Source organism: Aspergillus fijiensis (genome assembly GCF_003184825.1).
Source record: "Aspergillus fijiensis CBS 313.89 unplaced genomic scaffold BO72scaffold_7, whole genome shotgun sequence".
NCBI lineage: Eukaryota > Fungi > Ascomycota > Eurotiomycetes > Eurotiales > Aspergillaceae > Aspergillus > Aspergillus fijiensis.
In genome coordinates, this window is record NW_024468983.1 from 410,115 (window position 1) to 425,549 (window position 15,435).

Below are 15,435 nucleotides of genomic sequence, written 5' to 3' on the forward strand. Positions count from 1 at the left end.
TGGCCGGTTCGTGAACAGCACCACTCATTATGCGGCATTTATTCCCGGCCCGATCTCACTTCCCGGCGTCACTCCCAGCATTACTCCCAGCATCCACAATCACCTCCAGATGACCACGCCCCGTCAAACAAAGAACTCCGAGCCATTTACATTTACTACAGAAGTCACTGGTGGCAGGCCTAGCCAAGAATGATCAAACAATGGAGTTGATTCTCTATCATATATGAAAACAATCAAACACATACAGCGATGTAAAATAGACACGCGCCTAGAGATAATTATGTACCATAACTTTTATGGCCCCAGTGCACAGGAAAAATTCACAATGAAAAGAACAACAGTGTATGTATGTGATGAAAAATGTTGATCATCCCCGGCAACTGACTCATGATTCAATAATATGCAGTCTATGTCGAGGTGTCCCCACTCCTACTCTCCCAGGCCCTCTTGGCACCCTCCAGAAGACCATCCATATTTCCACTGTTCTCACACATGCTGCGGAAGAGACCATCCTCGCGGTTGATCAGCGTCCACGGGTGCTCGAACTCTATGACCTGACCATGGTCAAGCACCAGCACTTTGTCGTAGTCAATGATGGTTTGCAAGCGGTGGGCGATCGTGATGATCGTGCTCTCCCGGAGCTCGCGTAGCGTCTCCTGGATCTTCGAGTCGGTATTGTAATCAATCGACGCGGTGGCCTCGTCCATCATCAGTACCTTCGGGTTCTTGAGGAGGGCACGAGCAAGGCATAGAAGCTGGCGTTGGCCTTGAGACAAGTTGGACCCGGACTCGGAAACGGCAGTCTCCAGGTTCAGGAAGATGTTCTTGTTGTCTAGGACAGTACTGCTGGTGATACCATTTGCACTGGGCTCCGCAACAGTGCTAGTCGTTGTGGGTGTAGCAGTGCCCGAGGTTCCTGGGCCGATCAAATGGACGCGCCGGAGGGCGGTGAAGATCTGTGCGTCGGTGAAGAGATTGAAGGGATCGAGGTTGGTCCGGATGGTGCCCGTGAAGAGAGTAGGGTCTTGAGGAACGATAGTGATCGCTTCACGCAAGTCGCGGAGACCAATCTTGCTGATGTCCACGTTGTCGATGACGATGCGTCCTTTCTCGGCTTCAAGACCGCGGAACAGCGCAAGGGCAAGAGAACTCTTTCCAGCACCCGTACGACCGACAATGCCCACCTTCTCGCCAGGCTGTACCGTGAACGAAACATTCCGGAGAACAGGATCCAAGTCAGACCGGTACCGCGTGGTATAGTTGGCAAACTCAACCGAGCCGCCACTGGGCCACTGAGCCGGCGGTCTGGAGTCGGCAATGACAGCATCAGCCTCTTGTTCCACATCGAGGTACTCCTTGACTCGCTCCACCGAGTTCATGTTCTGTTGGACCTCAGAATACAGCCGGACGAGCCAAAGAACGTTGTCGGTGAACGTCACCGCATATGTCAAAGAAAGTCCAGCAGCACCGGCATCAACCTTCCCGACATTCGCAAGGACGAAGATAGCAGTGAAGAAAGAGACCAGAGCTCCAGTGACGTCAACACGCAAGGCAAGCCAGCGGTTGCTAGCCCAGAGATAGATATGAGGACGGTTGTAGGCATTGATCCGACGATGGTTATCAACAATGAATCGCGGTCCGTCACCATAGGCACGGATGGTCACAATACCATTCAAGGTCTCGCCAAATTGCTGATACAGCGGGCTTCTCTGTACAGATTCCAGTCTTTTCAAGTCCCGAGAAGAGTTCACGTAGACAGCACCAAGAGCGACATAGATCAGCGTGATGAAGATACCAGCAATCAAGAATCCGGGGGTGATGACCGAGATCAGGATCACGATCATGATGACAGACGCGAGACTGTGAAGCATGCCAATGGCGACAGGAGCAACTTCCTGGTCAACGGCCTCGACATCCTTGGAGAAGCGGTTCATCAATTGGCCGAGAGGAGTCGAGTCAAAGAACTTGAACTTAGCATGAATCACGGACCTCAAGAGACGTTGATGGATGGTGAACGAAGCATGCAGAGAGCCCCAGAAAAGGACGGCTTCTCTGAGCAGGGAGATCAGGACGAAGGAAAGACCCAACAGCGCGTAAACACCAAGGTAGTACGTGATGTTCACATCGTTGTCAACCCCGTCATTCTTGCGGGTGCTGAATTGGGGTGCGCTGAAAACCGAGGTACGGGGAACACCGCCAGCATTGAACGAGGGCATTTTGAGATTGGCCACCGCTGCATAATCGCCAGCATCCTCCTGTCCAGCGCCCTGGGTCTGATACGAGTTCGCCCATTGCCTGATCCAGATGTTGGTAGAGACCGATCCTAACTGTTGCAGACAGAACACGAGAACAGCGACAAGCCAGTAGGACCAAGAGCCCATTGAAAGCAAATACATCTTAATCGTCGACCATTTGATGCTGCCCGTCGTTTTAGACTCATTGAGTTTGGACGGGTCGTCTTTCCCTTCTGAGATCTTCGCGGTGGTGCCATTGACTGCCGAGCCATTCGCGTGGTTATCGTCTTGTTGTTCCTCGGCATCAGAGGGTCTGCGAGAAAGACGCGGAGTGCTTGCCCTGGATGTCGGTCGAGATTTGAGGAGTTCATCACCCAAGGCCCCCGAGGCAGCCACCTCATCCGGAGGGCCCTGTGCTGCGATCTTGCCGTTGTTGAGGACAAGCACATAATCTGCTTGAGGGACCGTGAGAGCAACGTTGTGCGTCACAAGAATGCAGGATCGGTTCATCATAAGAGGGCCAGTCAGAGCCTGACGGAAGATATGCTTGGCGGTGTGCGAGTCTACGGCACTCAAACAATCATCCAAGAGCAAATGGCGAGCTCTGCTGTAGACCGCACGGGCGAGGGAGATCCGCTGCTTCTGACCGCCTGACAAGCTGATGCCCTTTTCGCCCACGAGAGTCTGATCACCAGCGTCGAGAATCTGGAGATCTCTCTCCAAAGCACATGCCTTGATCACAGCATTGTACCGGCGTTGGTCGAACGGAGATGCAAACACAATGTTATCCTTTACGGTAGCGTTCACAAGCCAGGCTTCCTGTGCGCAGTACGCAACACTCTCGATGAGACCCGTCTGCGGGTCCACAGGAAGTTCCGCGCGATTCGCAGTGCCGCCAGGGAGATAGACCCTTCCTTCCAGAAGTTTCATCTCACCCAACAAGGCCATAAGCAAAGACGTCTTTCCAGACCCAGTAGCGCCGGTGATAACATTCAGCTTGCCGACCTTGAACGACACATCCATGTTGATCAGGCGGAAATTGTCCTTGGCGTCGTCCGATGGGTCATCGGAATATCCCGTCTTGGAGGCACCCCAACTGAGAGTGGCCTTCTCAAGTGCGATCTTAGCTGGCTCCCCAGGCGATTCCTCGTGATCAAGCAGACGATACTTCTCAGTCTCGTCCTCATTGAGGTATTCATCCACACGATCGAGCGAGACTTTGGATTCCTGCACGTGTGCCACCATATCTGCTAGCTGATCCAAAGGCACACGCAGCAGAGAAAACATGGACAATGCGGGGAACGCGATTGAAGGTGTCAATTGTTTCTTTTCCACCACCGTGTACAAGAAGAACGAGGCAAATGTGATCAGGATTGGCGTGCCGTACCAGACGGTAGCTGCTGAAGACCAGATGATGTAACGGAATCGGAGAGCCTTCAATTCGGTCTTGCGCTTTTCGTTGACAATATCCTGGAAACGCTGCTCCCACGCAAAATATTTGATGATCCGAATGTTTTGCAGAATCTCATTTGTGCTGTGGATACGAGCATCGGTTCCCTTCAGAATCTGTTTCTGAACCTTTGAGAACTGCTTGGCAATGATGAGGTTCACAGGTAGCATGAGCACCATGATCACGATTCCAGCAAAGGAGCTCAGGCCCAGTAGACGATAGAGAAGGGTGACAGCGATGATAATCTGAGTAGGCACACTGGCCCAGAGGAAGTGCAGGTAGGCGCCAACTTCGCTAACCTTGAAAGAGTCAATGGCCATCAGGTTGATGATAGTACCAACGTTAGCCAATTGTTTTTCATCAGCTTCCTTGGAATCTTTCGCTGTGGTGCCGTTCGTTTCAGGGTCGGCAGTCGCCTTCTTCTTGTTCTTGCGACCAAAGGCGAACAGGCCACCCTTCTTCTTCTTGTCGTCATCCACCTCAGAAGCCTTCTTAGGGGCGGTTTCGACAGTTGAGCCAGCCTTTCTCCGCAGAGCCTTGGCGTAGATCTCGCCAATGATGATGGCACGGACTTTGACGCCGAGTTTGCGTCCAATCCAAAGGGCTTGTCCGTCAGCAATACCTTGAATGGCTCCGGAGCAGAACAGAAGAATGGCGTATAGCCAGGCTGCATTTGCTGTGGTCGATCGTGGATCCTCGACATACTGAAGGATCGCTCTAAGCAAGATAGTGGGCAGATACGTGAAGCAGTTTGAGAAGATCGTCCAGGCGCCCTGGTAAAGAAGCGTACCGTAGAAGTAACGGGCCAACTTCCACCAGAGAGCACCTTGATAGTGCCTGCGTCGGAAGTCCTCCAGCACCGTGGCGGCTTTTTGAGACGCAGTCAAGTCCCAGACATCGTCGAGTTCCAGGGGCTGTCTGTAGCCCTTGAGGATCAAGGGGTCCAGCCATCCGAAGGTAGCAAGCGAGAGCAAGCTGGCCGTGGGATGTCTCGCGGGCTCCAGGCCGTCCTCATGCGAAACGAGGACAGACTTGTTCCCTCTGCGGGTGGTCACTGCAACCAGCAAAAGGAGAGTCGACAAGGCGAATTCAAACGAACTGAAGGTCAAGGCGCGCTTGGAAAGTGGGTGGATGACGGCAGATCGGAAAATGAAGACGGTAAACAGCCATTGCAGCCCATACAAAGCCGCAGTATGGTTCCAGAGCCGAGGAGAAGAGTGGAGGTCCAGCGTCGATAGGAGCAGCCGGACCAATGCCAGGAATAATATATAGGACCATGAAACTAGCTTCGCAATGGCCGGGAGAGAGCCCTGACGACCCCAAGCATCTGTAGATAGAACAGCCCCAAAGACGGCCACTTCTCCCGCAAGCGCGAGGATTTCCAGAGATAGAATGGCAATCTCGCCCCGTGGGCGATCCACTTCGAAGTGAGGCACCTCGCTTTGCGTTGCTTTACTCAGCATTGGATCTGTTTCCCCTTCCTCATCGTCCCCGATAGCCGTGGTTGCCGTATCCTCATCTTCTTCGTTATTCACCAAGATCTTGTATGAAACCCCTCTGCGAGAAAATAGATACCCGTATGCAACGCGAAGCACGATGAGAATTAGAGAGAGCCCGCAGGCCGTGAGCGGGAGAATAACTTGCAGGTAGCTAGAATCATGGCTTGTTAGTTCATATTCTGGCACAGCGCCCTACACTGGCCGGAGAAATTCAACGTACTTGCGTTGGAAGCAACGAGAGAGGTCATCACCGGCCCAGATAGGGCCATGGCATTCCACCCCCATTATTGGTAGACGAAGAACGGTCGAAACAGAGGAGCTGCACAGATCATGCGCTTGTGTGCTGAATTCGAGATATAGACTGAATTAGGCTAGCCAGCAATTGTTAGACGAGAAGGCGTCCTGTGCAGTGGCAAGAGAGACAACGTCACGGCATATAGATGCAGGACAAGCCTAGCATCGCCGAACGGGAAGGCGGAGAAAAGCGATGTAGTCAACTTTTCCACCAGAGCAACGGTTAGGCACGGGCGCAATTATACAGCGGCGATGGTCGCGAGGAGGCTAGCAACATAGCACGACCTCGGCGATAATATAGGTTGTTGCAGGAGAGAGGAGACGAGGGTAGGCAGTGAAGGTGGAGGGAAAGAGAGAGAGAGAAAAACTGGGAGGGGGGAAGGAGAGGAAGGGTGGAAGACCAGGAAGACAGAAATGCGGCGATGACGAGCAGCAGGCGGACGCCGAGCGAGTGGGACAGCCCGTGGAGAACAGCCCGGCAGGCTACACAGCAGTCCACCAGCTAACTAACCTACTAGACTAAGTTACTAGTTCGTTAAGACTCGTTAGTCAGTCTTCTTCCCCCCTAGTCAGCCTCTAACTTGCCCTGGAAAAACTAGAAAAAATAGCAGTGGAGGCTGTTTTCCTCCGCCCGCAACGAATATTCCAGACCCCCAGGAAACTAATCCAATTGCCTTCCAGGCTTCCCACGCTGCGACAAAAGTGAATTAGTATTACTGCCGTTACACCCAATTCTACTAGTGGTGTTTCACCAACGATGGCTCGGTATTCGCCAGGATAGATACTATATTTCTGAGACTTTTATGACTCCTCTGGATCCATGGTCAACCCTCCATCCGTCAACGCAATGCTGACATTGCACGCAAGACGTGGGCAAAACATGCAGTCTTCTTGTCATTCAGTCATTATCAGATGCTTGCATTCCCGATGCGTCCAGTGGAATTGATGTATCACAGATCAAATCAAATCACTTTATTTTAACCACCTCTTTCTGGCTGGTGGATCCACTTTGCCAGGTGCGATCTTGAAGGATTTCTTCTTCGCTTTTTCTTGGAGTCATTAGGGCAGATGTCCCCAGATTTGTGAGAACTCTAGGGTTCGTTCCGCAGTCGACGAGCTCTGGATTTTTCCTATTGTCGAAGAAAGCTACGAAGAACATGGTCTCGAACTTCCTACCCACAGACCTCTTCTTGACTTTTCGTCGAAACTAAATTTTCATGGAAAATGGAGGAATGAGAGGGGTTGGAAGATAGGGACATGCGAGGGCTGTCGGGCTGTCCGTGCATGCTGCATACCCCTTGCCGGTCACACCGACTCGACTGACAAACTCGACCCTTTGACCTTTTGTTGCAATTGACGCGGTTGATTCGTCATGCGCGCTTGGCTGTTATCAAATTTCGCTTGGAGCTGTGAGTCAAGCTCTGGGAAGGTCATCACTTGACAGGCGTCGGCGTCTGAAAATGGGATAAGTTAGTTATTAGCTGATTTCGTAATCTGAGTCTGATGGGGCGCTTTCTTTATCATCCGAGAGATAAGCAGCGAGGAACAGCAGGAGCAGCAAGGCGGCTAGAAGAGGATATGTGCCTTTGACTCAGTGGCATGTCTTGTCCATCCAGGAGCCCTTCTTGTTAAGGTACTCCTTAGGAACTCCGTCGGTCCGTCTCCAGGTTTCCGCCTGGAATAGAGGGTTTCACCCGGATTGCTGGGGACGATGCCGTAATGATATCACGAACACGATGATAACTGAACAGCTGGTCCAAGACTCCAAAGTAGTCCTAAATAAGACTACAGCGACTTTTCCCCACTCGAAGGGCTGCTTTCCCCCCTCTCGAGCCCCCACTGTTTGTTCTCCTCTTAAGCTATGAAAACCAATGAACGTCAGTGATTGCTCATCTGTTTCTACACTGTGAGTGGCTGCCCTGGGGTGTCTTTCCCACCTTTGGGGCTGACTAAGCCGACTTTGAAGACCCTTCCGACTTGTATCTTATCAATGCTTGAACACAGTGGCATTGCCTCGGAGCTTGAGTGTCATGGGTTATGAACCCGCCTGCTTGTTCGGGTATTACTTCAAGTAGGTATAAGGTAGGTTTCGCTAGATCGAGGTGGCTCATGGCAAGAGAAAAACTCTGCGGAGAGATTCCATCGGATTTCTAAGGAAGTGATGAGGGAATCGGGCACGCCACTCCCCCGGGACCTTCCGTTGCGCGTGGGATAGCATGGATTGCCACAGCGGGACTAGCGGCCTCTTTCACCGAGCGGCGTCTCTTGCCGGACAATGACCCTCACTCCAACTTGTCTCCCCTCACAAGATCGTATCTCTCACCACCACCACCACTACTGCCTATCTATTTGATCTTCAGAACCCGAAGGAAGCGATCTACGTAAATATCTTCAACTACTCTGCTTCACCACTTGGGATCTGTGTATATTCATTTGTACCCCTTGATTTTTGTGGCTACTCCCCGCCCGCCACCCCTGCCTCTCCGTCGCTCACCATGGTGGAACGCATCTTGATGAACGAGTACAAGTCGTTATCGCAAGAGCCATGGGTTAATATCGAAGTACGTTCCCATGGATTTCTTGTCTAGGTTGACATGTCGCGGAACTATCCATCTGACCGCGGACCACTTCCCCCTAATCGTGAAGGATACTGACCGGATTTCGCTCCCAGATCGATGAACAGAACATTCTCAACTGGAACGTGGGCCTGATCGTCCTCAACCCAGACTCGCTCTACTATGGCGGATACTTCAAGGCCTCAATGAAGTTTCCGAGCAACTACCCTTATTCCCCTCCAGGTTGGTCAGCCCGTGTTCGCTACGCCTGGGCCCTAAGCGCCTTGCCCCTCCCTCCCCTTTCTATACGAGAAATGCGCAAATCGACTAACTTGATGTCATTATTAAAATCATACAGAGTTCCGATTCCTTCGTCCCCTCTATCATCCGAACATCTACAAAGACGGCAAACTGTGCATCTCCATCCTCCATGCTCCCGGCGAGGATGAAATGTCGGGCGAACTAGCCTCGGAGCGGTGGTCCCCGGCCCAGCGAGTCGAATCCGTCCTCATATCTATCCTCTCGCTACTCGACGACGCAGAGATCTCCTCGCCCGCCAACGTGGACGCCTCGGTGATGCTCCGCAAGAACCCCGAGCATTACAAGTCGATCGTCCGTCAGCACGTGGAAGATTCGAAGAAGGACATTCCCGAGGGGTTTGTCATGCCCACCCACCACACGACCTCGACGGCCAGGGCCATCGAGAAGGACGACTCCGACTTCTGGGCGGAGAGCGATGTCGACGACGACGTGTTCGGAGGCAGCGACTCCGACGAGGATCTGGATGTGGATGATGAGGACCAGGAGACGGGCAGTGAGGAGGAAGACGAGCTAGTCAACAAGTCTTGAGGGGAGTCTAATCGGAGCTCCCCTGTACATTGTGGGTTTGCGACGGGCAAATCCGCCAGACTTCTTCTCGCCTCCTGGATCCGGCGCTTGGAACACATTGGGTTCTTTCTGCCTTTTATTTTTTTCTCTTTTATTTTCTGTCTTATAACCGGCATAGCGAGGCGCATTGGACGGACGATATAGGCCACGGAGCAGCATATCTCTATCTGTGATTCACAAATCCACTTCATCTGCAGAGCATGGACGGACGGGGTGTATTTTCTTTTCAATGCATGCATGCATATATCATTTAGCCGTTATCTACTCTTATCATCATTGAATCTCAAATCTTCCCAGAGTCAAAACCCCCCCGTAGCACAGTATCGCAGCGAATGCCTAAGCAGCGCTAATCAAGACCCCAACCGAAGCAGATGATCCAAAGAAGATGATGTCACCCCTCCACGGGACAGGAATGTCATCCACCAACACCACCAGTGAGAGTATTGAGTAATCTTCCAGCCGATCATATCTCAATCCAGCGACACATCCCAGCGGGGCGCCGGGGGGGGGGGGGAGGGGGACACTCCGAACGCCTCCGACTTAGCACTCTTCTCGCATGTAGCATACTTAGTGTATGGGCTCCCGGTGCCTGACCGTCCGTCCTGATGATACCATCACGCGGGAGGGGAAGAGACCCAGGAGAGGGAGGGGTGATTGTCCGAGACCCGTCGATCTTCCTCATTCCTTCCCCATCCCCTACCCCTCCTCATTACATGCATAATCCTGCCAACGCTAAGCTTAGCAGCTCTCGCGCGGTGAGGAAAGTAAAGCAAAGCATAACGTTCCTGGGGAGAGGTTCGTAGCGACCTCGTACAGTCTAGCGCGGATTTCAAATGCTATGCTTGGCGCCGGCGGTATCGAGAGAGGACTGGTTACAAAGAATGAGATTAGCATCTGCGCTGAGCCTCTTTAGTTGTAGGGGCGCGAAGATGAGAACGCGAGGTGTATTCGGCAGGTTCGAATGAGAGAGTGCGGGTGCCATTGAGTTATTCGTGGGGGGGTCATGTGGATGGATGAATAAGTGGAGTTCGGGCCTTATCAGAAGGGGAACTTACGTATGAGTAGGACCTGGCCTTCGCCGCGGTGCTTTGCACTGTATAGTATAGTCAGTATAACCCGGCGTCGTGGATGGGCGCTGAGCTACCGCTAGAATAGTGGGAAGCGCATCGCTCAATACAGATGTAGACGTCAATCCAAGCCTAGGAGCAAGATCGAAATCACTCAGTCAGTGTTTCAGTGAGGCGTATGTTTGCATATAAAGTACAGTAAGGAACTCAATTGCTTATCGACGACGAGGAACCGAAGCTATCTGTTCCGTACGTAACATGTGATAAGCTCCACTCTCGTCAGGCAGTCACACCACAAGATACAGATGTTCTCATACAAACTACATTGACTGATCTCCATCAGCAAGATACTATTTCTCTAATAATCGTAACAAGTTGACAGTCTGGTAAAAGCACCCAAAAATTCTAGATCAAAGCGTCATAGGTTCTTTGCGACATGTATACTACCGTAAGGATAGGTCAGACGGGCGGATAACATCAGGATGGTACAATTGACGCACTCAATGCATCAACTCCAAAGTAATAGGATAAAAAAAAGCCAGCGCCAATGTCCGACCTGCTCTTGTCTTGATCTCAAGCTGTCTTGTCTTGACGTCAAAAACTCAAACTAGGTCTGTGAAACAAAAAATCAAATCTATGCAATGACGGCGTCCTGGATCTCGCTGTAGATAGCGCCAAGCTCCTCGGAGAGCATCTTCTCGGCCTTGTCAACCAGGTTCTCAAAGCGATCCTTGATGGTGGAGACCTTGTAGCCGCCGTTGGCAACAATGTCGGTGTAGTTGCTGGAGCCACCGCCGTTCCAGGCGAGGAGCTGAAGAATAATCAGTCACAATTACTACCAGAGTGTGGAGAACGCGGTCAACTTACGTTAGGGGTATCCGATGGGATGTCAGTAAGGGCACCCTCAGTGGCAATGGAGATCAAGTCCTTCTTGAGCTTGGCAGGAGTGAGCTCGCCAGCAGCGAAAGCAGAGTCGGCATCAGGCTGAAGGGAGACGAAGTAGGCCAAGAGACCGCAGATGTGAGGAGAAGCCATCGAGGTACCAGAGATGGTGTTGGTGGCGTGCTTGCTGCCAATCCAGGTGGACAGAATGTTAAGACCAGGAGCGAAGATGTCGGTGCACTTGCCATAGTTGGAGAAGTAAGCACGCTCGTCGCCGAGGGTCGAAGCGCCGACGGTGATGGCATTCTCAGCAGCAGCGGGAGAGTAGTTGCAAGCGTCAGCGTTGTCATTGCCGGCGGCAACAGCAAAGTGAAGGCCAGCCTCAACACCAGCGTTGACAGCATCCTCGAGGGTCTTGGACTTGCCACCACCCAGACTCATGTTGGCAACACTACCCTTGAAGCCCTTAACCTTACCGGCCTTAGCATCCTTGGCCTTCTTCAGGTGGGACTCAACAGCCCACTCGACACCCTGAACGACGTCGGACATCGTGCCAGAGCCGCTCGATCTCAGGACCTTGACAGCGTAGAGGTTGGCCTTCTTGGCCACACCGTACTTCTTACCAGCAATGGTACCAGAGCAGTGAGTTCCGTGACCATTGCCGTCAAGGTCCTCGTCATTGTTAGGAATGGTCTTGCCCCAAGTGGCACGGCCCTCAAAGTCCTCATGGTCGACGTTGATGCCGGTATCAATGGTGTAGGCATCAACACCCTCACCGCCCTCAGAGTCGTACAGGTACTTGTTGAACGTGCCAAAGGTGAGGCTATCACGGTGGGAGATACGGGCCAATCCCCAGGGTGCGTTCTTCTCAGTGTTCACCTCCATGGTGTGAACCTCGGAGTCTCTCTCAATGTAGGCGACCTGTTTACGCAAGAGCGATTAGAAGGGGTTGATGTGGCGATGGCAGAGACGACAGAGAACTTACATCAGGATGCATGCGGACCTGCTCAATAACATCCTCGTGGAAGTGGCCACTGTAACCGATCACGGAGCCACCGATGTCGAAGGTGTTCTTGAGACCAAGATAGACTTCTTCACCAAAGTCAAAGAGAGACCGCTTCTTCAGCTCGGTCCGCTGGCTTTGGCTTTGAGAGGAGTGGATGTCCTGCACCCAGCTGTGGTGAGCGGCGGCCGAGACCGAGGTGACGTGCTTCTTGAAAACAACAATGTATGAATCGGGAACCTCCTTTGCGTTGGATGCGGAGAGAATGGGAGCGGCTCCATTGTGGATAGAATCAACAAAGACAGGCGATGCAGCCGCCAGCAGCGGGAGCACGGAAAGGCCGAGGATGCCCTTCATGATGAGTGTATGGGGTAAGATGGAAGCTCAGGGCAGTGTAAAGGAGGGAAGCGATGAGGGTAGGGAGGGGGGAGAGGAAAGACGGAAGGAATTAGAGATGGAAAAGGGAAAAAGGAACTGGGAGATAGGAAGATTGACAAAGATAAAGATGGAGGAGGAATGGAAGGGAGGGCGGAGGATGGGGGAGTTGTTGATTAAGAGAAGAGAGGAAGGGCGAGGAGATGAGGAGAAGGGCGGATGGAGGTGGAGATGGGGACTGCTTATCCTAACAAGAGGCAAGGGCAGCAGGTGATGATGCAACCGGCATACGGTAATTTACCATCTTTACTATCTTTACAATGGATGACCGGATGACACAGCAGATTCATTTGGTTCTCTCGGTCTTTAGCGTCGATCGGGCCCCGGTGATTAGCGCGGGCTCCAAGGTTGGCAACGGATTCTGGGGTAAACTGGAAATAATCATACAAAAGAGGTAAGTTTACCTTTACCTTTACTTTTCAGTTTACAGTTGACCTTACTCACAGTCTCACTTGCTCTACACTGACGTATGGGAGTTACAGTACGGCGGTAAACGGAGAATCCCCCAGCCTATCGTGGCCGGGGAACGTTAAAACATCCCGAGGGTATACGTAAGAGAGGCTGATAGGTTCTACCTGTCTGCCTGTTCATGATTACGGAAACTCCATTCTGCGATTCGGAATATCTGAGATATCAGGAATAGCTATAATGAGGCGAACTGGGGCGCAGCTTGCATCCCTCGTTACCTACTCGAGTACTAGTTGACCTACTAGAGGGAAGATACATGCGCTTGCCGCTGGCGGGTGGGTGACGAGGAGGTACCCTTGGAGCCAGTTGCCAGTAGTTAGCCCTTAGAGCTCGAGGAGAGAGGGGGCGGTGGGTGACTCAAGAATAGGTCAGCCCCCCCCCCAAAATCAACCATCCTACTTGTTCGAGTCCTATACTACACTAACATTGTTACTGACATAATTTGATTCTCTGAATGACCCTCCTCACGATCATCGTTAATTTAAAGCTCGTGTGCTATCGCTTGTGTGATCAAATGACCCTGCATACAAGCTCTTCAAGCTTACCCGCCTCGGCCAGCTCAATCAGCTCAATCAGCTCTCCTTGTTGCGGAATTAGAGCAACCGACCCTGGACTGCAGGTACGTACCTGGCCCTGACCTGACTGGTATGTGACCAACTACTACCCGCCACCATTAACAAGGTAGGCAGCGCGCGCTCGGCACCCAGGCAACCCGGAGTCGCGTGCTCGGAGAGTCCTTGGAAGTGCTCGGCTGACTCCTGCTCCTCCGGGAAGGGGTTTTACCAAGAATTAACTTACATTACTGTACACTGTATCATCGCCCTTGGACCTCCTGTAATGTTGGATAGATAAGACCGCTTGGTGCTTATCAAGGCCCACTTCACACCAATCATCGTCTTGATTGCGGTTGATCGCTTGTGTCACCTGCATCGCTGACTGGAGTAACCGCTGGATTCACCTTCCGACCGTCCATGGATGCTCGAGGCTGAGGCAGTGAACCAGTCATTGTGCCCCAACGCCACTGTTTTCAATCTTGAGATTGATCGGCTTAGTCCCTTGGGTGGGCTGCAAGTGTCGGAAAGTCAATGATTGCAACATACGGTGACAAAGGCACATCAGGAACTCAAATCTGTACGAGGATGAAGTAGAACGCCAGCTTCCGGAGTTTCCATGATGGCTTCATTTCCTGGTTTTTTTTTTTTTCTGATGATATCTTCTGGTCTGTCTGATAAGAGCCTCGTTCTGCCTATAAGAAAATGTAATGACCGGGCATTACTCGTATATGAGTCACTGAAAAACGACATCCAACAGTTAGAATTCTGCTCGACTGGTCTGATTGCAAGGTTAGGGAACAGGGTTCTTCATAAAGTTCATGAGGCAGTGGCACAATGACATGGGTGACTATATAACTCCGTTGTCCGTCATATAGAATTTGCTTCAGGAAGAGTAACCTCTTCTTGTGTAGCCTTCTGGTGATTAACTGAACCCATTCATCATTCATAGCTGTAGCGTAAGCTATTGATGAACTTCTCAGTGAACACCTTCCGCCATGTGTATTATTTCTCATAATGAATGTGAAGAAGACCGGTCAATATGGTGAAAATGCATCGCACTATTTATAGGTCATCACTAGCAAGCAAGGTCTTGAGACACATGCTTTAGTTACTCGGTTGCTTCATCACAGCAAGGAGGACCTGACAACATATCTTCAACAATATCGCCATTTCGAAGAATGACAATATCGGGCCTAAATCCATTTAGTGACGCCTAAGTTAAACGTGTTAAGGGCTGCAGGTGTCACCTCTTGAGGCAGGCTTTAGTAAGGAGGAATCAAACTACTCCGAAGTACGAGTACCAAAGCGTGTTTGCACTTCAAGAGACAACTCCCGCTCCCTAATGGTTAACGCCTCGGCATTGTGCTAGGGCTCAGCAATCGCCAAATCTCCCCTGTCCAAGCTGACAATATATAAGTTACTGATGCTCTTACTGTGAGCCAAGGTCCAGGGAGACAGCTGTGCGAGGCTGACCAAAGCATTGGAAATGGAGGTGGAATGACCGCGCGGCCTCTTCGAGTCGACTCGAGTGTCATGAGAAGCCCATGGTTTCATCATTTATCCCAGGACCCAAGGATAGCCATGAGAGCAGCAAAACCTTCTTAGAAGAGATATGTGTCGATGAGACATACTTTCAACGAGGGACAAGGCAGTAAGTGCTCGATGTTGTCGAGTCTCCTAATGAATCCCCCCACCCCATGAATCGTGTTGATGCCATCCTCTATGTGGGCCTGAGGTGTCGACATGGCATATATTGTAAAAGCGGCACCGTCTCTTGATAAGCTCGGGTGGCTACGAGTTCAGCTGGAACCCAATGGATCTTATCCATTCTTCCTGATAGTGGAGACATGGTTGAGAAACTAGAATAGCTCGACCCAGCCGAGACAGCCGTCTTTCAAGCGCGTAGGGCAGCACTGCCCAGTTGCTGAAATCAGTGCGAGCAGTTTTGCTGGGCGGAAAAAGAACCTGGACTGCTCCGATCTCAGCTCCCCGTAGCCTCTCCTCCCCCGCCATGGTTCCGTTGGAAGTGACGTTGGCTTAGTTAAACCAATTCACCCACCAATCTACAGTACATACAAAGTATGTTCATTTTCTCTATCCACTCGA

At 51.6% G+C, this 15,435-nt stretch overlaps 3 protein-coding genes across 3 annotated transcripts; 1 reads left to right on the top strand and 2 right to left on the bottom strand.

Moving 5' to 3' along the window:
• Positions 1-194: 194 nt before the first annotated feature.
• BO72DRAFT_524862 (putative ABC bile acid transporter) lies at positions 195-5,935 on the bottom strand. The gene is made up of 2 exons (XM_040949914.1): positions 5,404-5,935; positions 195-5,334 (listed from the first exon to the last, which is right to left on the bottom strand). Exons 1-2 carry the CDS (start codon positions 5,466-5,468, stop codon positions 408-410), a joined length of 4,992 nt encoding a protein of 1,663 aa, XP_040804922.1. The 5' UTR covers positions 5,469-5,935; the 3' UTR covers positions 195-407.
• Positions 5,936-7,597: 1,662 nt separating this feature from the next.
• On the top strand, positions 7,598-9,232 carry BO72DRAFT_444915 (putative ubiquitin conjugating enzyme (UbcC)). The gene is made up of 3 exons (XM_040943926.1): positions 7,598-8,038; positions 8,149-8,275; positions 8,391-9,232. The coding sequence occupies exons 1-3, from the start codon at positions 7,973-7,975 to the stop codon at positions 8,879-8,881; spliced, it is 684 nt and encodes a 227-aa protein (XP_040804923.1). The 5' UTR covers positions 7,598-7,972; the 3' UTR covers positions 8,882-9,232.
• Positions 9,233-10,206: 974 nt separating this feature from the next.
• Positions 10,207-12,380, bottom strand: BO72DRAFT_444916 (S8 family peptidase). Its single transcript, XM_040943927.1, has 3 exons — positions 11,855-12,380; positions 10,855-11,790; positions 10,207-10,798 (listed from the first exon to the last, which is right to left on the bottom strand). The coding sequence occupies exons 1-3, from the start codon at positions 12,227-12,229 to the stop codon at positions 10,622-10,624; spliced, it is 1,488 nt and encodes a 495-aa protein (XP_040804924.1). The 5' UTR covers positions 12,230-12,380; the 3' UTR covers positions 10,207-10,621.
• Between the last annotated feature and the right edge of the window lie 3,055 nt (positions 12,381-15,435).